Consider the following 21,208-nt stretch of genomic DNA (forward strand, 5'->3'; position numbering starts at 1 on the left):
CCAAGAGATACTCCTTTTTATTATTATTTTTTTTTTATTTTTCACAAAACTATATCTATTGCATAAAAGTGTGATGTACAGACTGTTTTCCATACTCAAAGTACAAGTAAATCTCTGCTAAACTTTGGAAAGAGAGCACCTAAAGTTGATTAAGTATAGAAATGAAAATAAATACCTCACTTTATTCATAAATAAATAACAATTATAATTATTATAATAAATAATAATAATTAACACCATTTGTATTTTAATACAGGAAAAACTCTAACTCTTACCATGACTTATGCGGTGAAACCAGTAGTATGCGAAGTCCACTCCCAGGAATGTCAAATACCATGTCCATGGTGAGTCCCAGGGCAGTTCAAAGAGTCGGTAGTTATTCCATACATAAATATAACTAATTAAGTCGACACTTCTGAATAAAACACTGAAATAGAGAGACAAAGAGTGTTATCAATAATTTTGTCAACTGCAATTACAGAACTGTTTTACTGTATATTTACTATTGGGAGTCTTTTTGTAAAGCATATAAACACTGCCCAAGTTCCACAATCTTTGTCAAGTTAACTTCACTGTTAACTTCAGTAGTACCATTGCTTCAGGGCAGTGAAGATTTTAAGATCAGCCACTCACCACCTGCATTTTTGCATTACGTATGCTGAAACCCTTATACAGTCTGTGCTGTGCAGTGTTCCCGTTCTCACAGGTCTAGAGAAAACCCATCCTTACTAACTTGCAAGTTAGAAGTGAAGTTTAGTGGCAATCATTCTCAAAAACTAACCGTAATGTAGTGTAAAATAAGTAAGGTAAAATACTTTTTAAATAATATTGTAAATATGATGAAGTTTGATATGGGACTGAGGATGAGTACGAGAAGTTATTTGTTACAGTTTAAGCTCAGTGTCACTTGAAGGGAGAGACTTCCTCCTCTCCAATTTCTTAGGGATAGTTTCTTCTCTGGTTAGTCAGCTGAGTTCAGCATCCAGTGGGATTTAATACCAGGACTGTCACAATGAAGGCATGGGAGCCCATATTCAGGATGCCATGTGTCTGTCCATGTCTGCTCATTTCTAATTCAGTGACGCTTCTTCCCAATTCTTGTTTCACCACCACGCCCTTCCCCCCTGCCACCTCCTTTTTCAGCTTGATTATTTTTGATACGGATGATTTCAGTGATTTAGTTTACTGCAAAGCCCCCAAAATACTTGAACCTGCAAGACTAAAGGAGGAGATATTATACTCCTTCTCCTTCAAAAACTTGTTTCACGCACATGAAAAAATTCAGATACACCTACTAGTAACGCAGAATTGTGAGAATTGTGTTGTATGTCCCTGAAAATAATCTGGCCATGCACTGTCTTTTTTTGGGTAGCTGCACTGAAACATGAAGGAACCTCAGAAAATGTCACTGCTTCAGCTTATGAACCATCCCCCATGCTCTCACTTCACTTTTTGGTCACCTCCATATTTTTGCAGAAACATCCATTCAGTACTTTTATGATCCCAGCATTAGCACTTTTTCCCATAATGGTATTTTGAATGATATTAGAAGGAAACATTTTGAGACTGTGATGATAGTTTATCTATTAATGGGGAACAAAGTCAGTTGAAAATTCCAAGTTCCCAATACTAGGCAACAAGCAAAACATTACCACACCCACCATATTATTTTAAGAAGCTGAAACCTTACAAGGAGTTGTTGCTTGGGAAGACAAGAACTAATGTTTTCCCCACAGACAGCTACCACATCGTACCTGCAACTAGCTCATTCCTACATGTACTACAAACATCTCAGTTTATCTCAGACAACAAAAACAAAACACAACAAAACCAACACAGTTTCATTTTGTTAGCTGGCAGATGAAGAATTTCTCTTGAGTTGCAAAGGCAGGTGTATCTGCCACTTCAAAAACAACTGAGCTATGCCCAGAAGTTGGGCCATACACACCTGGAACATGTTTAATTTTCATAAGAGCTGTTTTCTGTAAATATTTTTAAAGAAGATTATATGTGTCCAACCAGATTTTTGCAATTCACCTCATGAGGCATCTGTAAAGTTTGGTATAAATTCTCAAGCACTTTCACAACAGGTCAGAAGGGAGCTGATATTATTCAAACACAAAGAAATGGGCATTTCTTGACATCTTTTCAATGACCAGGAAATTTAAAACACCTTTTGCAACATATAGTATCAGTTATTATTAGGTACTGTTTTCTTACTTTATTCTTTTGCTTTTATTAACATATAATGCCTTTGCAGTACATCCAAAGATATGTGAACGGGTACATTTCCTCCATTTTTGATCAGCTTTTTGTATTTCACCCTAGAGTCTTTTCATTTTTTTTTTCCACAAGCTAAGGCCAAAGTGTAAAACTTGAGCTAACCTCACAACACATTTTTATATGTATAATTTGCTGTAGAAGTCAGAATTTGCTTATTTTTTCCTTCATGCTTGAATCATAATTCTACAGAACATAATGTTAGCTGATTACTGTAATTAATTTGGAGTAATCCATCATATCACTATGCAATGCTGGAGAAAGAAGAGTTGCTTAGGTAAGTATTTTAAAAAAATTTACAGTGTGATAGATAGGAAAGTCCAGAGCTTGCATTCAATTAGATTCTGAAAGTTCACTTGGAGTTTTAAAGGTTTATATTGCCCCTTTTTTCTCCCTCAAGCTACATTTTCACTTCTTGAAAACACTGAAGAGAACTTAAGAAAACTTTTTCCTCATTTAAAAGTAAGTTTTTAACCATAAATATGACAGAAGCAGATAGGTAGGACTTTTGTCATCTAGCCCAATCTTCTGCATAAGGAGTAATGAATCCTAGAACACATATACTGCGTAGAAAGCCTTATTATACACATTACATAGATTTATCTTGGATTTTGAATATTTCTGCTGAAAAAAAAAAATCTTACTATGTGCAAAGAATGCACTTTTGCAACTGTTTTGACTGAGAGAGGCTTTTCATCTTGCTGTGTCTAAAAATTGTACATGTTTTACTTAAAGGTGATTTATTATTTATATATGATATATATTTATATATGATATACTATTTAAAATAAACCATTTCCCCCTTCTCCTTCCACCGGGTCAGATTATCACTTCCTCTAATTAAAAAAGTCCAAGAAGGAAATTCTGGGAGATGAACTCTCCATGTGGACATGAAGATCTACTTACAGTAGATCCCAATGGAATAATGAAAGATGGAAAAGGTGAAGAAAACTCAACTAGATGAACACACAGTTGACCCCTTGCAAAGAATGTCAGATCCTGTTTTGCTTCCTCCACCTCACAGATCAACCTTAGAACCTGAAATTAATTTTCAGGGGAACTCTTCCATGGTCCCCAGGACAGTCTCCAAAAGTGAAAAGGATCAGGGAACAATAGGTGCTGTCTCTCCTCTGAGCATGGAGGAAGAGTTGTGTGTTGAAAGCGAAGACCCCAGGGAAACAACTCAGGCTCGTCACTGCTGCAGACACTCCCTCGCATCACACTGGGACTCATCCTGGGTCCCCTGAGCTAAAAACACAACTCTACAGCTGGACCTACAAAAGGTCAGCTCTCAGGAGCTGTAACAGACTTGCATCCTTGGAGGTCAGACACAGGAGGAAACACGTTGAGACACCCTGGTCACAAGGTTATATTATCATTAAAAATAGTGAGATATTACATATACATTGTTTCCCTGGGTTAAACAAAGTCATTTTTCCCAGCCTGATGCATACTACATCAATGTAAAGTTTCAAAATGTTGAACAACGGCAGTTTCTACTCTGTAATTGGAAACTATTCAGGCCATATACGTAACAGAAGGATACATGAATAATTAAATGCTCTGTAAGCCTTTGTTTCAGAGTGGAAAGTATAAGGATTTCCATTTCCAATGACACTCAGAAAGCTTTCTTTTCAGGATGAAAAACTAGCTCCAGTCACAATTGAAATAAACATTTTGATAACAAGAATTCAGTAAAGAGAAGAAGGGGGAAGGAGGTAGAGGAGCCTTGAGAAAATGTCCATTTGCAAAACAAAGCAAACCTTCCTGCAACTGAAATCCCTTTTTATTTCCTGTACAGGTGCCAGGTCTTGAACAGACACCCAATTTATTACCTTGTCAGCTGACTTATTAGGGTTGACACAAATCGAGCTGAAATACGCCTGACATACTGCAGTCAAGGCTTTTTTCACGCTTTAGCTCAAAGCCAAACTTTCCACAAGGTAGAGGGAAGGGGAGAAAGAGCTGTGGGAGTTCTATTCCCTGCTTTCTATCATCAAGATGAATACGATCCTCTCCTATTCTTAATATGCAAAACCAGTCATGAAATAACCCAAGGCTAAAAAATAATTCACCAAAATGATACAGCTGGGAAATGATTATCAAACTCTGGAAAGCCCTTGATTACAGGAAATAGCACCTACATTTTGAGAAAATGTTCCCACCAGACACAAAAGCTGAATCAAAGCCTCTCCTCTTCCTCAGTATGGCTTTCTTCTCTGGTATTTTAGTCTAAATAATGCAGTTTCCACTTTTCCTCAAGAAGAAAAAAAAAAAAAAAACAGAAAACTATAAATGCAAAAAGAAATAAAATAGAGGTGAGTTTGGTATCCCTAGCTGTATTAGGTGCAGTATTACATAAGATTTCATCTGACAGAGCTGACCTTTTCTTCACCAGCCCTGTTCCTGCTGCACTTCACTTTTTATCCTCCAACTTGAGACTAGTATTAATTTCTGTTAGTGGGTGGAATTAAACATGAAACAACGGGCTTTGAAAGCAAAAGAATAAATGTCATTGTCATGCTTCTTAAAAAGTCATGCCTATATCAATTATGTCACATCATTTAGCTTTGCTCTTTCAGACATAAAGAAGCAATCAATCAAAAATCTGAGATTAAATCCTTAAATATTTTCATGAAAAGTTCCACTCCCTTTAGTAATAAAACCCATGGTAGTAATACCTCTTGCCCTAAGTTTATATGCACTCCTATGGTAAATTTAATTACAAATTATCTTTAAAAGGTTTCAAATACTAGTTTAAATCCTTCAGTACAGCTGAGTTTCTGTCATTGTAGCTTACTTTTCTACCTTTATAAGAATGGAAGTGTCATTTCTTTAGACATATTTATACCTTCCCAGCACACTGAACAGCAAACTGTGTTCTAGTAAATTCAGGATATACAATCTTGGGAGATTCTAGAACATTCTGTGAGGGAACAGACCTGACTTTTTAATATTTGTATAAATAACAACATACAAGTGTAATACAAATGCTTACTTAGTGCATTTTTTCAATAAAGAATCTGATTTTGATCTCTCTTACTTGCAGAATAGTGACTGTTCCACTGAAGTCAGCAAATTTGCATTAAGGTTTGAGTTAGATTAGCAGAAAGCATATTATATTCTCAAAGGTCATGTATAAGCAGAAGTTATGAGGTCAATTCAACCCTGTTTTGTTCTAAAATTATCTAGAACAAAGAAAGTGATAACAGATGACTGTTCCAATAGTCTGTAAAAATATAGTGAAATAGCTTCAGTGACACATCATAGCACTTTAAATGATGGAATCAGAAGAAATATTTGTGTAAGATTTTCTAGTGATCAACTTCTGTAATACTTCTGAACTTCTATAGACATAGTTTGCCTTTGTCCATTTTATATGCAGTGGTACAAGTCTGTTATCTTCTGTTCTGTAACACTGATTTACAGAATCATAAAGAGAGATTTTTCCCTGATTTCCATAACTATCATCCCACCAAACTACATTGGCCAGCTTTAAAAATGCTACCCCTGTGCTCCATCTAGTGGAATCCTGATTTAAACTTAATATATCTTTTAGCAGATAAGTACTTTAGTAAGAAGAATACTCTAGACAATTTAGAATTAGAGGGCTTTAAAAAAAATAAATTTCATCAGTTTTCATGCATTTATCTTAGTGAATAATACAGAAATACAGAATAAAATATATGCAACATTTAATGGGCTTTGGAAATTGGTATATTTTGTGAGCCTCTGATTATGGAACTTAATAAATAACATATTTTTAATAAGGGTAAATTCAGTTAACAGTCTGTACTTTCATATAAGAGCACAAATGTATCTGAGAACAAATGTTAACAGCTTGTTTCTGTTTCTAGAGACATAGCAGGTGTGAAACTGGGCTCTAAGATTCACAAAATCGCTGAGACATTTACTGGGTCCAGCGTCTAGAAAATAAGTAACAATGCAACACTGAAGATGTAGACAAATATGAATTCTGCAAACAGCTGTCTCAATGTAAGAGGTTAGAACCTAAAAGAGTAATTGGCTTTCTGACAGGCTTGTGGGAAACATGGCAAGCTCTTGAACATTATAGTAGGGACTACCAGTTGTTTCAGTCAATTAGTTTGAGAATATCCTGACTCTCCCAAGTCTGTCTCCTAAATTCTGCTCTTTAATGTTTGGTAGCTTTTACATCATTTCATTAGAAACTCCAGAGTTCTAAATTTTGGCTCAGAGCTTGCTTTAGTCATCACCAAAAAGTAGCACACTACACACGCCAGGCTGTCCACAGCTGCTAGTTGGTACTCCTGTGTTGTGCCAGCAGCGCTGCTCACATAGGTGCTTTCCAGCACGTTTCAAACAAAATGAACCAGGGCTGCAAAGTTATGCATTTTAATGCCCTGAAGGTAATGCTGCTGATATGGCCAGGGGAGGACTCACCACTGACAGAAGGTGAGAGATAGTAACAGGGGAGCAGGGAGGTGTCAGTGAGCAGGCAGGAAGCTTTAACATCTTTTATGGGCACAGCTAGATTTGAATTTGTCCAAAGCACAGTGTAGCTTATACTGATTTTATAAAGCTGTGTTAAATTGATTCACTAAGATGATAGTAACCCTTACATGGATTAATTAACCTAGCCTTTACTGATTTGATCCCACTCAATTCGTTGATGATGGAACAGCTCAACAAAAAAGGGAATTAGACCAAAGATCATTCATGCAGACAGTCCCTGTCACGAGCTTGACTAAATTAAGTTAGAGAATTCCCTTCCAGAGTCAGGTTTGCCTGCTGAAAGCATTGCCAGCTCCAGTGCACAGCACTACCCACTTTCTGAAGCTGTTTATCCTACTCTGACTGCTTTACCTATGGAGAATTAGTGACTTATTGCTAAACCTGTTCTTCTGACAGAGCTGTGAGGGCTGTGACCTTTGGCAAAATGTGGAAACAATTAGCAGAGTATATTGGACAGTGCAGTCAGGAGTATATTCTTATGAAATATATAACTACAAAACACTATTTGAAGAGTGGGAGGAATGGGGTGATGAGTTGATTCTATCTCTTCACACTTGTCACCTATTAAAATACTATTTTATGGAAACATCTAATGACAGGTAGTGTCTAAATTGCCATAACTAGCTGCTACAGGCATGCTGGTGTCTGCAGTTTCAGTGGAGCCTAAGCCAGCCTAGCTGCTGGCTGCCAGTCACATTTGCCTGCCTGTTTCTGCTTTAAGCAAAAACCTTATTGCTTCTATACTGAAATGAAATAGCACCTTACTGAACTGAAATAGCACATTACTGAACTGAACCTTAGCACAGGATCGGATAAACACATGAACCAGTACAAGATAAAGGAACGACTATGTAAATGAGCATAGAAAGGACAGAAGTGCAGTAGCTAGAAGTTCAGTTGGTGTAGGGGCACAGCAGCCTTACTTGCAATTTAACCAGGTTAAGTGATTACCTTTCCAGTTTGGCCCCATCTGCTCATCACTGCCCAAAGTCTGGTGGTTACCAACCATCAGACCTGCCAGCATAATTGCATGCATAGCTGCTCCCTGACCCTGCTCTGTCAAAATGAATGCAGCTGAGCTTAAACACCTCTTTTATAGTTCTTGGGGGGCTTTTGTTTCTGCTTTTAGCTGGATCACTTTGTCAGGACCAGGTTAGGGAGCAATTAAATGTGCAGTTATGTTGGCAGATCTGAGGGGGCAGCTGGATCAGAAGCAACACATCTGACCATTCTCTAAGTAAACATCTGTCCAAAGATTTACTCAAGCAGATGTGGAGAGAAAAATTTAGCTAATAAGTCTTGAAGTGGAAATATGATTTACAAGACACTGCAAGTATCAAATTTTCTTTTAAGAGATGCAGTCACTAATTTACGAGCTTATAATTTTCTGCATTCATAAGTGTACTGAAGTACTAGCAGATTTATCAGGAAGCCAGGACATACTTTAAATGGATGCATCCATGAAGGTGAGTATTTTGTTTTGTCAAAGAAAATGCCAGCTCTATGGGGTTGTGAACTGCTTGCACTAATTTGAAACAAATGCATTTTAATCAGTTCTGCACACTACTACTATTAAGGACTGAAAGCTTCTGTTTTCAGACTGCAATTTTACATACATTTTATGTGGATAACTCTGTAATATTACAAAAGAACTGAGTGTTATCCTGCACCTCTGACTGCTTTTTTTCCATGCTCATTTTTTTGTTCTGGTACAAGATTTTGTGAACCATGGTAAGAGCTGATCCAGGTTAGTATGATGGGGGGAGGGGGGAGGGCGTGGTGGTGCTGGATGTATTTCCTGGGCCACTTCAGCACAGGGTAACACAAATGCTGATGCCAGCGAAAGGGGAGAGAAAGATCAGAGGCAAGAATATTCAAACAGAAGTACAAATCAGGCAAGGGTCCTTCATTTGGCCACAGTGTTGGCCTAATATGTACGTGAAACTGCTTCTTCAGTATTTCTTCTGCGGAAAAATTATTTAAAATCCAGGTCACATACAGAATTGAACCATACTGGTTTACAGGAGAAACAAACTCTATCCTCCTTTGATTCAGTTATTGCTGATGAGCAATTTTGAAGTGCATAATAGCATGAACTATCCAAAAAACATTTTCTCATTCCTTTCTGATGCTCAACACCACTTTGGAGAAATTCAGCCTCCTGCGTTTCACAAAGCTAAACATTTAATACAGAAAAAAAATTAATGTTCACTTTAGAAATGGGAAAGTTCATTGCAGATTTGTTGACAAAACTGTTAGACATATATATATACACTTTATAAACTCACACACACTGTGTGACTGTGTTGCAGAGCTGAACACTAAAAACTGGCAATTGAGCATGACCATAAAGAATGGAGACTTTCCCAACTAGTTTGAAAATGTACCTACCTCAGTTATCCCCCAAACACTTTTTGATTTGATTTATGTTCTGCTGCTTTAAAAGAAGAAATGGGCCAATATGAAATAATGCACATACTTGTATAGTGGATATTTATACCCAAAATAAACTTTCTCTTGGGAGAATATTTTTAAAGCAGCATTTCAAGTCTCCTGGCAATGGTTTGTTAGAGAAGTTTGTTATTTATTTAGAATAAAAGTTCTCAGAAATTTTTTAAACACCAACATTGAAGATGCAGGGAGTAAGGTTAGTAATTCAAATGTGTCCCTTTCCCCCAAACTGCTTTTCATTGCATATAACATTTAGCATTCATACATGCAAAGGAATGCACAGTATGTGTTAAGGAAAAAAATATATATATTTAAGAAATGTATGTGCTATTTTACAAGAAGTAACATGTACACACAAAACAATTCTACTTTCTATATGCTGTTGAGTCTAATAAGCCTAAAAACAAACCACATTGCCTTTTCTGATTAGACTTTTCTTCTTGCACCTACATTTTTAATATTTGGCATAGGAATATCAACAATTTATGATTTGCATTTTCTCCAACAATGAAGTAAGAAACACTGAATAAATATTGTTTTCCCTCAAGAGATGCAGCACTTGTTATACAGACTGTGAAATGGAAAAACATACTGAGAGGCAGAATAATTTTTCCATACAATGTAAAGACCTCATTGCAATGATGCATCTGAAGCTTCATTCTAACTAATAGACTGAAGCCCACCATTTTAGATTTAACCACAGATTTTTTAAGGAAGTGGCAAACCATTCCTGCTAGTTGAGAAAATGAAAATTAGTCCCTGGGAGAGGATACAATCAATGGTGTGTTAATCTAACCTTCAGCTGTTAATGATTTGCACTACTATTTCCCCTGATGCTGTGGGTTCTGCTGAAATATTGTTTTAGCAGTTTCTGTCAGCTTTCCCTACCTTTTTTTCTGCCTGAAAGGGAAAGACTGAAGTGAAAGTCTTAGCAATGGATTGTGTGTGCAGTTTCCCCCCTCCCTTTTTTTTCTGACCACACCATGGAAGCAGAAGACAGAAGGGTAAACTGTTTCTTTCACATTCAGTAAGAAATTTCAAAGCTTTGTAAAAGTTTTTTGTTTTTTGTTTTTTTTTTTTTTTTTGTTTTTGTTTTTTTTTTTTGTTTTTTTTTTGTTTGTTTGTTTGTTTTTTGTTTTTTTTTTTGGATAGAACTGCTGAGAAAGGTCTTGTGTTTCCAGCCAGGAAAGCAGTACAAGTGACTTGGAAGAGACTTCTTGTGCTGGTGTATCAATGAGTAAGTGTACTGCCGATTTGCCTGATCCTACAAAGTTTATGTCCTTAAGGATCATTTAGCTCACTCACTCAAGATAACTTCACAAAATAATTCTTATCCAAAAGAAAACTGCTTAGCCTACAAGCCAAATTCTGCAGCAGAGTACTGAGTGCCAAAATAATAAAAGTACTCAGCACCTTGCTAAGCTGTGTTCTACACATGCAACATTAGTTTTCTTAACAAGCATTCGTTCCAGGAATGAGTGCCCCTGAAGCATTTTAGTATTCTTAAAATACAGCCAAAAGACCTCACAAAACCATTCAAATTTCCATCACACATATCTCAGTCCCCCTAACTTCATCAGTCCTGAATATTTGAGATAAGAAAAATAAGCATTCAGCATGGTAAATCTGAAGTATATGACTGTCTAGAAAAATTCTGTAATTTGAAGAAATTATATTTGAATAATTTCAGTTTTAGCTGCATGAAAACTAGAGTAAACTTTCTTTAGTGGTGTGTTTCAGTGCATACAAGTCTAATACTTTATATAATTTATTATGGCTTAAAATATAACACAAAATTGCATGTTTCTCCTTCAACATCATGTTCACGGATCTTATTAAATGTGTACAAAATAGTTTGAGTATAGATTGCTCGCTAGTTGCAAAAACTAGCTTCATGCAACTCTCCATTTAGACGTTACTTTGAATATTTCTCAAAAGTTCGAGATAATTTCTGAAAGTTATTGTCTCTTATTTCAAGATACAGAGGTTTGGGAGAGTGTCTCTAAGTGACATTATTTATCTGCCAAACTCCCTAAATGACTTCATTCAAGACAGTTACTAGTTAAAACTAAGATGACCAATCACAAGTTTTTTTTGTACCTAAATTAAAGGTATATAGATCTTATCAAAACTTTCCTTTATTACATTTTTTTTTAAATGTGCAAATTCAAACATCAATAGACTACAAATTGGGTGATTTACGTATTTCAAAATTTAAGTGTGAAAAAAATGGTCGCTACTTGACAGTATGGATAATTTTTTGTTTCTGTGCTCTTTTAATGTATTTTAGCAATACCTTTGTAAAATTTGCAATGACAAAAACTAGGGTTCTGTAAGTAGGAAAGACATCATTGCACTGATTCAAAATATTCAGGATGATCAAATGCATTACCCATATATTTCTGTGTGGCCAAATGTAAGAACATATTGTCTATGAATGAGGAATGCAAGCCACAATCTAAAAATTATTTTTTATATTAAAAAAATAATTTATATTTTAAATTCATATTTGGGGATGAAAGATGGCTCAAAGGACTAACATGGACCTGGGATATATAAACGGAGGAACAACAAGTAGAAATAGAGAACAAATGACTTCATTACTTGGCACTTATGTAGCAAATTCTGAAATATGGAGTGCACTTGAGACATCAACATTAAGAAGGCTGAAAAACTGTAGAGGATTCAGAAAAGAACTGTGGGAATAACTGAAAGACTTGAAAATATACTGTATAGTCAAATTCAAATAATTGAAACTTTTCTTCATGTAATGAATAGATTATATGCAACAATGGTAATCTGTAAATTCATACATTGGGAATAGAAACTGAATCCCTTTTTAACAGAAAAGATGTAATAAAATCTATCATCTGGAAGCTCATCTTATGAAAAGGCAGATCTAAGACACAATACTCCTAAGAAGCATTTAGAGCTTCTGAAAATCACTTAGATCTTTTTATATAAAGAATTTGCTGGATTCCCTACTATTAAATATTTATTAATCTATAATTTATATTTCTTTAAAACACAACTCCATCCACCATGAAGTAATTCAGGTTAATCTTATGACCTCTATACAGGAGAGAAAAAAACAGATGATCACGTTTGCAACATTTCTCTTGAGCATTAAAACCTCTGAGAAGTCCACTGAACTCAAGCAAGATCATGACTGAGTTCAAAGAGCTTTGAATCACATGTTTATTCACATTTCTATTTGGTTATATGCATGCAATTTTTCTTTAAAGGCTAATGAATATAAAGGACTTCTTTTTCTCTCCTTTCTGCAGGTTAATAAAAAAACTCAGATTTTAACATAATCTAAGACACCAGTTAACTGAAGTCCCAGAAACAACTAAAGGTGACAGCCAAGATCAAATATGGATGAATATAATTGGAACAGGAAAATATCCTGCAAGTATCATATTTAGTTTTACAGATTAGAAAGACATTTATGCAACTTAATTTATCAAAGTAAAATCTAGATGCTTTGTTGCTAACACTTTGGGTTAGCAATAACAATTTCAATAATTTAACAATTTAAATACATTAAATTCTCTCTTCTTCCTTCTCAGTGGCTAGCAAACAACCTTAAGCTAATATAACACATATACTTACTCTGGCAGTCGAGACAGGATACCTAAAGAAAGAGAACTTATGCCATCATTGATTCGACCTGACAGCTTATGCTTCTGAACCCAGCTGACGGCAAACTCCAACACAATAAAAGCAATGAAGAAAGGAATACTCTGAAAAAGAAATGGGAGAAAAGCAGTCACAACACAAGTAGGATCAGATCTGCCTTTTCAGTTTCCTTTAGGAAGAAATTCTTTACTGTGAGGCTGGTGAGGCACTGGAACAGTTTGCCCAGAGAAGGTGTGGATTCCCCATCCCTGCAAATGTTCAAGTCCAGGTTGGATGGGGCTTTAGGAAACCTGATTTAGTGATCTAGTGTAATGTGTCACTGACCCTGGCAGGGAGATTGAACCTAGATAATCTTTAAGGTTCTTCCAAACATGATTCAAAGAGCAGCTTATGCAGACAGATACTTCTCAGGTTGACTTGGATCTTTCTACCTACTATTGCACCCTGATAAATAAAGTAAAGCTCCTCATGGACACTATAAACAAGAACGACCAAGGCCGCCAAGGCATAGATGCCACCAGAATAAATACAATGCACTAACTTCATCCCATATTACTTTCTATTGTCTGCACATAAATTATTAAATGGCATCAAAACAAAATACAAAAGCCTTTCCAAACTCATTTCTTATTTTCAAATAAATCAGTTAAGGCATCAACATTTGTGGACTCCTCTAACTCCAAGGTAAAATAGAATCTGCTTTCAATTTAATATGTAAGCAGTGTTTGAAAGTGTTCAGCCACTGAATTTGGCATCCAACAATATTATCTGAAAGATACATTAGAGTTACTTTCTGCTTAACATATCTGTTGCCATGCTTTTTGCTGCTGATAGCAACATCTCTTCCATATGCATTTTAACTAGAGAACCCATGAATTATGTGAAATAACTATGAAACAAAGTCCAATGTGGGCCTGTATTCTTTCCAGATCAAGTAGAAATGGTGCTCCCTTTTTTTTCTTTTGGGTTGTACTAGCTGTCAAATCATTTACTGCCTTTCTGAAGAAAACTATAATACTGCGCAAGACAAACATTTTTCACCCACAACACTGTTCCAGTCTACGATTCAGCTCACACTGTATATTCTGAGTCCCAGATCAATGGACAAGATGAAAATGCCCAAGAACAGCACCCATTAGAGAATGGTATGGATGTGACTAGTGGGGTAGAACTGGCAAAAATTATTGTGAAAACACCATGTTTCATCAGTGCAGACTGATTGCTACAGCTGTTCTCAAATTTTCATCAGCATCAGCAGGGGGGGGGGAGGGAGGTGGAGGGGGTAAGATTGAACAGTAGTAGTTGGCAGAGCGTTTATTTATTTATTTATTTATTTATTTATTTATTTATGTTTAATAGTGCCTGCAGTTTATGGGAGGAAAAACTGATGAGACAGTGACAGAACATCAGACACCAAGACCACCACCAGAAGGCCTGCAGCAAGGAATATAAGAAGTAGCTATTTTATTTGCCTCAGATCTTTGTGAACTTGAACGTTCCTTAAACCACCTCCCTTGCTCTGCAGAAAAAGCTTAGGTAACCTTGGAGACATTCAGACAACTCCTTTTTGCTGGTACTAAGGCATAAAATTCACACTGCGTTTTTTAAGGGATAGAGAAGTACAAGACCTGTGAGACTATCCACTCACCAATATGGGAGACATCACACTGCTAGACTGGTCCCTGTACCCCTTAGACTTTTTTCACTGTCCCATTCAGGTCACTGCAAAAATATAGATCCATATACTGAAACCTTCCACACTGCACTGTATGAGAGAGGTTGCTCCTGCCTACACATTTTTTTAATGGAAGAAGCATGTTGCTTCTGCAAATGCCATTGCATTTTGGAGGGTGCTCATTTTTGTTGCCAAGTGAGATGTGATCCGGGAATTCCTACCAAGCTAGGACACCAAAGAGACTAAGATGGATATAGACCAGATTTCTCAGTCGAAGAAGAATGGGATGATTCAAACCATGCAAGCAGAGAGAGATTTATAGTGTCTAGGAAATATGAAAGTTCATAAACTGCAACAGCTCAGGGTTAGGTTACAATAACAGATGAACAGAGATTAATATCAACATGGCACTTTTTAATTTAGATGCCTAGCTTGAACTTTAACAGTGCTTTAGGTATGTAAAGGCCTGTTTGGGATACACATTAGCCGATGATAGAAAAGTTTCAAAAACAAAGGAAAGCTTATGGATAAATCCTAAACAGTACCCAGCAAAACCAGTGTGGTAAATCTTTGTACACTTGAAATCAATAAAAAAAAAAATGCACTGTCTTAGAGGTCATTGAAGCATCCTAGAAAAAATATAAATGTTCCTTGTTTTGCTTTAACTGAATAATTTCTAAGTAGATAAGATGTTTGTTTTTTTTTTTTCTTGTTGATATAATTTAAAAAGATTCCTAAATTACTAAACAAGCCATATAACCATGCCTGTACATCCATCAGAGATAAAAATGGTCTTATTGAGAACCACTAAGAAAGATTTTACCAGAAAATTAAGAGCCAACTCTAGCACAGACTATAGAAAATTTCAAAGTCATGCAATAGCAGAAGCTGCACTGCAAATTGAAAGGGCTCAGGGCAGAATAACTGGGATCTTTTATTCAAGAAATGAAAATAACATACAGGAAATATACAATTTCTGTATACTGCATGGTGATTCACTTTACCTAGCAACTTCTGAAATAGTTAAAATACTTGGCTTTATACTAATACAACTTCTTTCCCATTGACTTCATTAAATATTTTCTTCCCACTGTGAAGCTGTGAGACAGCCAAATATTTGACACCACTTTTTGACTCACAAATAGGGAGTGTCACAGCAAGGAGGATACAGAAACATTCAGACAGTCTTAACCTCCTGCCTATCAAAGAGTTTGAGAAAGGAAAGTGTTATGACATACCTCTTGGTACCTAAGATATTACTACCTCTCTTCCATGCACCCACATTATGCTGTGTCCAAAATAGATCAAAGAAATCAACTGCCTCAGAACTTGTATATGTTATTTCTGTGAACATAATACCTAATAGTTATTGTCATAGATCAGGATATTATCGAGTTAGATGCCATAAAAACAGAAGGAAAAGGCACTCCTTGTCCCTAACAACTTATCATCTTGGGATGAAGTGTAAGACAGCAGAAGGATAACAGAAATAATACAGGAAAAAATGAGGCAGTCAGTAAGGCAGACAAGTTTCAAGTAGCCTAATCATTAGGTTTTTGGATGGTTAGTTGGTTTTTAGTCTCTTTTGGTTTTTTTTTTGGGGGGGGTAAGGGAGGGCGGATGGGTACAAGTGTGCGGGGTAGTAGTTAAAATGACAATTAAGATGTTTAATGAACATGAGGAGGATAGGTAACTCCTACATATCCAGGAAAAGTTTTCAAGTATTGTCCCTGCAAACAAAGTGCCACAAAATTAAGCAATAGTCACTGTTGACCTCACTGGTCAGAGATGGAAGCTGGCCCCTTTTGATATCCTCTGATCTACAAATGCTTTACTCTGTTACCAGCTGCTTTCTTTTCACCCATCACCAGAAATGCCTAATGGGGATTTGCACTAGTTTTTGTGGTTTATGTGAATAACTGATCCATAACTTGGAAGTCTTACTCTGAATGCTGAATAAAGGGTTTCCCTTACAAGTAACCAATTCTTACACAATGCAAAGGACCATTTTAAATCAATTTCTATTTCATACAGTTGCAAAAAATAATACTAAGTTGAAAGTCAGCATAAATTCATGATTTTATTACAAGCCTTGAAACAGTTTGTTTTCTTAAAGTCCCAGGTCCTCATAACATAAGATTCTCAGCTTTCACATAGAATTAAATAAGCAAGTTCTGTGCCTCATTATTTAGAAGCAAAGCCTAGAAGTGTGGATTGAGTGTAAATGTGAACTTAATCTTTAGGCTCTAAAAAACAGAGAGTAAACAGAAAAGAAAAACAGTAATTATTAAATTTAGTGCTTCCATTTTGGGGCTTTCAGAGGAAGGAACAGCGTACTCTCTTCCTGGGACTGACTACAGTGACTACAGTCAGTAGATTAAAAGTCTACTTCAGTCTACTAAAGTAGACTAAAGTCTCTTCTGCACATAAATGATAATTCCAGAAGGTAACAAGAAGTGAAATTATGTTCACACACACACACACAAAAAAAAAAAAAAAAAGAAAGAGAAGGACTCCCTCTGCCCATCTGCAGAACATCGAGAGAATCCAAGAAACAGAGCAAGCAAAGTATATTCTTATATACTTTGAGTCCTTGTGAAAGGACAAGGTAAGCATTGGTATGCATTATAAGAGTTGGGTTCTAAACTGGAGGAAAAAAAAAAAAAATGACTTGTACTTTCTCTTCTCTTTCTACAACTGAGGGAAAATAAAGGTTTTCAAAGTCTACCTGACAAAAGCTCGCATAAAAATGAATTCCACGATTGTGGTCCAGGATTTGAACCCCTTTTCCCAGAGTTTTGGAGTCTAGCTGGAAGGGTGATTTCCCCCTGGGCCCCACTGCAGAACATTGCTTACTGGTCGTTGGTAACCAATCAGACCATGTTTTGAACAGGACTTTGGGCCTTAACATACAGCTATGCCAACAGAGCAGAGTGCAGAGACCAGGAACTGCCCTGCTTCTAAAAAAAATGAAGTAATATAACTACAACCAAAGAATACCGTGCACAAATTAGACTAAGCTATAAGCCTAAGATAATAGGCTAACCTATCAGACAGCAATTATACCTGAAAAACTTTTTTAGCGTAACTTTTGCTAGGTACATATTCCCTTACAAACTTATCACAAGGGAGTTGTACAAGGCAGAAGCCTGCAGACACTTCTATAATGCAAAGAAGTATCAGGAATCCTTCTGCAAACTTTCATAGCTGTCTGCCCTGTATCAACAGTCACAGGTTAGGCCAAGGTCTGAGCTGAATATTGCACTGGTCTGCATGGGAGAAGGAAGTTCAGGGATGTTAAGGAACAGCGCTGGCAAGAAATTGAATGATACTCAGCTGAAAATGTGGGAACAGTAAAAGGGATTGGGATAAGCACTAGACAGAGCTGGAGGAAGCAATCAGTTGACTAGGCAAAACTGCCAAGCTCTAGGCAGACTTGCCTGACCATTGTGCTATAGCTTTGTTGCAAAATGCCTCTGAGACCAGTCCATCGACCAAATTTTGTGTACACAGGTTGGATTTGCAGCAGCTGTCTGCTTACCCTATCCAAAAGGGCCGTGTTTGCTGATAACCACCATCAGTAATGGGTTGCTGAACACTGACATTCCCAGAAAGCTGCTGACACTGCTGTACCACTCTGCACAGTCCATGACACCCCCATTACAGCCCAATAGCAGCTACTGCACAGCAGTTTGAGATATGTACCAAGATATGTGCAATAGGTAGGACAGAAGGGTGCAAAGGTATCTCCTGGAAAGCGGACAAGCCAGTAGGGCAGGAGGGGAGGGAGAGATATGCTGCTGCCAAGGGAGTTCTCATGCCTGACCTCTGTACTCTTGCCTTGAAACTTTAGGAGTCTGCACTGTCCCAAAACAAATATTTGTTCTAATTATCTTAAACAATCTTTGTGTATTTTTTTTTTATTTATTTTAAATAGTGATTCTAAATATATGTGTGTGTGTGTATATATATATATAATTATTAGTGTTTTATTTTTTTTTAGCTTGCTTGCTTGCTTGTTTGAAGATCTGCAAGGTAGAAGCCTAGCCTGAATAGCCCAACACAGCATCATGCTTTCTGGTTTACTCAGTTAAGTTTGCTGTCATTATATCACTCAGCTCTGCCAATGTGAACAATGTTAGCACCAACCTTCAGATGTAAGGTGCTCCTCTGAAAACTGGTATTAGGAGAAAGCATCCAAGCCTTCACTTAGAATACATTAATAGAATACTTGGCTACACTGCCAGCAAGCCCAGGAGTGAAGGGAGACAGAATGACAAAGTACTTAATCTTATTTGAGGTGCTCTCCTGCAGTCATCGCTTCCCCAAGCCTTTGAAGAGAGGCAGGCAGTGGCTGCACGCAGGGTGAGTGGAGGGGAGGGATGGATGCTGCGGGGAGAGAGGAGAGGAATGGGCTCTCACCTTCTCTACGTAGTCGGGCACCTCCTCCAGCGTGCGGAAGGAGCTCTCCCCGGGTGGCAGCACGTAGAAAAGAGCGCGGAGCTGCTGTCCCGGCGTGGTGGCCCGCGGGCCGCCCGCTGCGCTGCCCATGGCCCCGCTGCTCTGCGCCGCGTTGCGCCCGCCCCGGCCGCCCGCTGGGCTCTGCGCGGCCTCCGCAGGTGCGCTGGGAGCGGCGCCCGCAGCGCGGAGCCACCGCGCCCGCGCCTGCTCTGGCCCTTAGCCCTATTTTCGCTTCCCCTTGGCGGTGGGGGTCTCGCAGCCTGCTTTCGGGAAAAGCCTCTCGTTTGTCCTTTGACCGTGCTGCTATGCAGATCTTTAAATTATCGCTAATATTGTTCGTTTTCATCATTGTTTCAGTGGATGGCCAACTTTTCACATACCGACCTACTGCATTTTCCCTCTCACCCTCCAAAATCCCTGAACAGCAGAGCTCAAGATACCCCTTTCAACTTTTCCACCACAAAATATCGTTCAGTTTTTGAGTCCTGCATAAATGCAGTTTTATTTATTTATTTTAAATCAATATGTTTATATTTTTGAGAAACAAGGCGAGGTGTGCTCGTCAGCTCCTTTGTTCAGCTGCATGGGGCAGCCAAGCACTCCTTCTGTTCAATGTTTTTATTTTTTAGCTTTAAGAAGTGTTTATTGTAGTTCAATTTTATATAGCTCAGATTAATATAACTATGCTGAAGGCAGACTCTATCAGGTTTGCTTTTAGAAAGGAGTAAAAACTAGGGAAATATAAACAAACAGTGAAAACAAATGTGTGTTAGTGTCCTGTAGAAAATGACTTAGAGAAACAGAAATAAGAAGAGGCTTTGTACATTCAGTCCATCGATCCAAAACTCAGGAGAATGCATTTCCCTGTCAAATGTTTGTCAATCACCCTTGATATTATTGGCATTATGACAAATAATAAGCTTTTTGATAAAATAGATGAGCCAGAAATAAAATAACATGATGTCCCAATGACCCCTTCCTCTCAAATGTTCAGTTCCACTTAAAACCTTTGCAGAAGAAATGGACTGTAAATCCTGTTGTAAAAGATTTTGCCACATTTAAAATCCTTCTAGTTATTAAACTAAGAAAAAATGTATACCTTGAAACAACCCTTATTTTTGGAAAGGAACTATGACAGGTAATGTGAGCTGAAATTTTTGTTTAGGAGAAGAAACATATGTAGAAATTGGCATTAAAATAATTAAAGTAAAGCACATTTGCTGTTTGTAATCATGTTGCAATTTGAACAGTTGAGGTTTAGTTTTAAACAATATTCTGCAGTTTGAAGAACATAATACAATAGTACACAAATAAATTTACTGGAAATATTTTATGTTAAGCTGAACAGAGCATGAGTATTTGAAAATGAAATATAAACTGTATTTTGGCATTCTCTTAATGTGTATTGTTTATGCTAGTACTGTAATACAGGTAAAATTGATTAACAAACTTATTAAAATTTTTTAAAGTACAGCTTAGTGGTCTCAACTCCAACGTTGATTAATGGTGATTTGTGGTTCTTGTAGAACTCTAGCTATTAACATCTAAAACCTCAGTACGTTGACATGAAAATTTTAAATTCACCCACCATCACACAGATCTACAGCATTCTATTTAGATTTTCAGGGTTCTAAAACTCTTCACTCCTTTCATTTAGGTTAGCCTAGGTAATTTTACAACATTAATCTCATAGTCAGGCTGCTTGGCCTCCCCAGAACCAAGATGCTCATTTGCACCATCCCGGCAGCATGTTGAGCCACTCTTTGCTCTGGTGCTCATGTTCGTCTTGGTCCCCTGTCAGCCCACAGAGCTAAAGTGACCAAAATCGGTTACTTCCTCCTCTCCCCTCCTCCCTCTCTCTCTCCCCCCCCCCCCCCCCCCCCCCAAAACAAACAAACAAACAAACAAACAAACAAAAATGAAACAAAGCAAAACAAAACAAACAAGCAAACAAACAAAAAACAGTTATCACTATCTGGGATGTGAAGAACAATTGCTAGGGCAGGGAGTCCACAGCTACAAAAGGTGAGACATTTCAAGTAAGATGGAACTGCTGTTTCATATTATACCCTTCCAGGAAAAAAAGATAATCCAACAGTTTTCTGGGACTCAACACTGTCTTAAAAATTATTTTGGATCCCCATTTCAGTGTAAATTGTCACTCAAGTATCACCACACTGAAATTCACATATTCAAAACTAAAAT

General features: G+C 37.2%; 1 protein-coding gene across 1 annotated transcript in view; it reads right to left on the bottom strand.

Annotated features, from left to right (window-relative positions):
* AGMO (alkylglycerol monooxygenase) overlaps positions 1–19,093 on the bottom strand; it is a 197,587-nt gene extending 178,494 nt beyond the window's left edge. The window contains exons 1-3 of the mRNA XM_032180613.1: positions 18,965–19,093; positions 12,841–12,971; positions 276–427 (exon numbers count right to left, since the gene is read on the bottom strand). Of these exons, the coding sequence (XP_032036504.1) occupies positions 276–427; positions 12,841–12,971; positions 18,965–19,093 (412 nt within the window). The remainder of the gene's footprint in view (positions 1–275; positions 428–12,840; positions 12,972–18,964) is intronic.
* Between the last annotated feature and the right edge of the window lie 2,115 nt (positions 19,094–21,208).

Source organism: Aythya fuligula, chromosome 2 (assembly GCF_009819795.1).
Source record: "Aythya fuligula isolate bAytFul2 chromosome 2, bAytFul2.pri, whole genome shotgun sequence".
In the NCBI taxonomy this organism is placed as follows: domain Eukaryota; kingdom Metazoa; phylum Chordata; class Aves; order Anseriformes; family Anatidae; genus Aythya; species Aythya fuligula.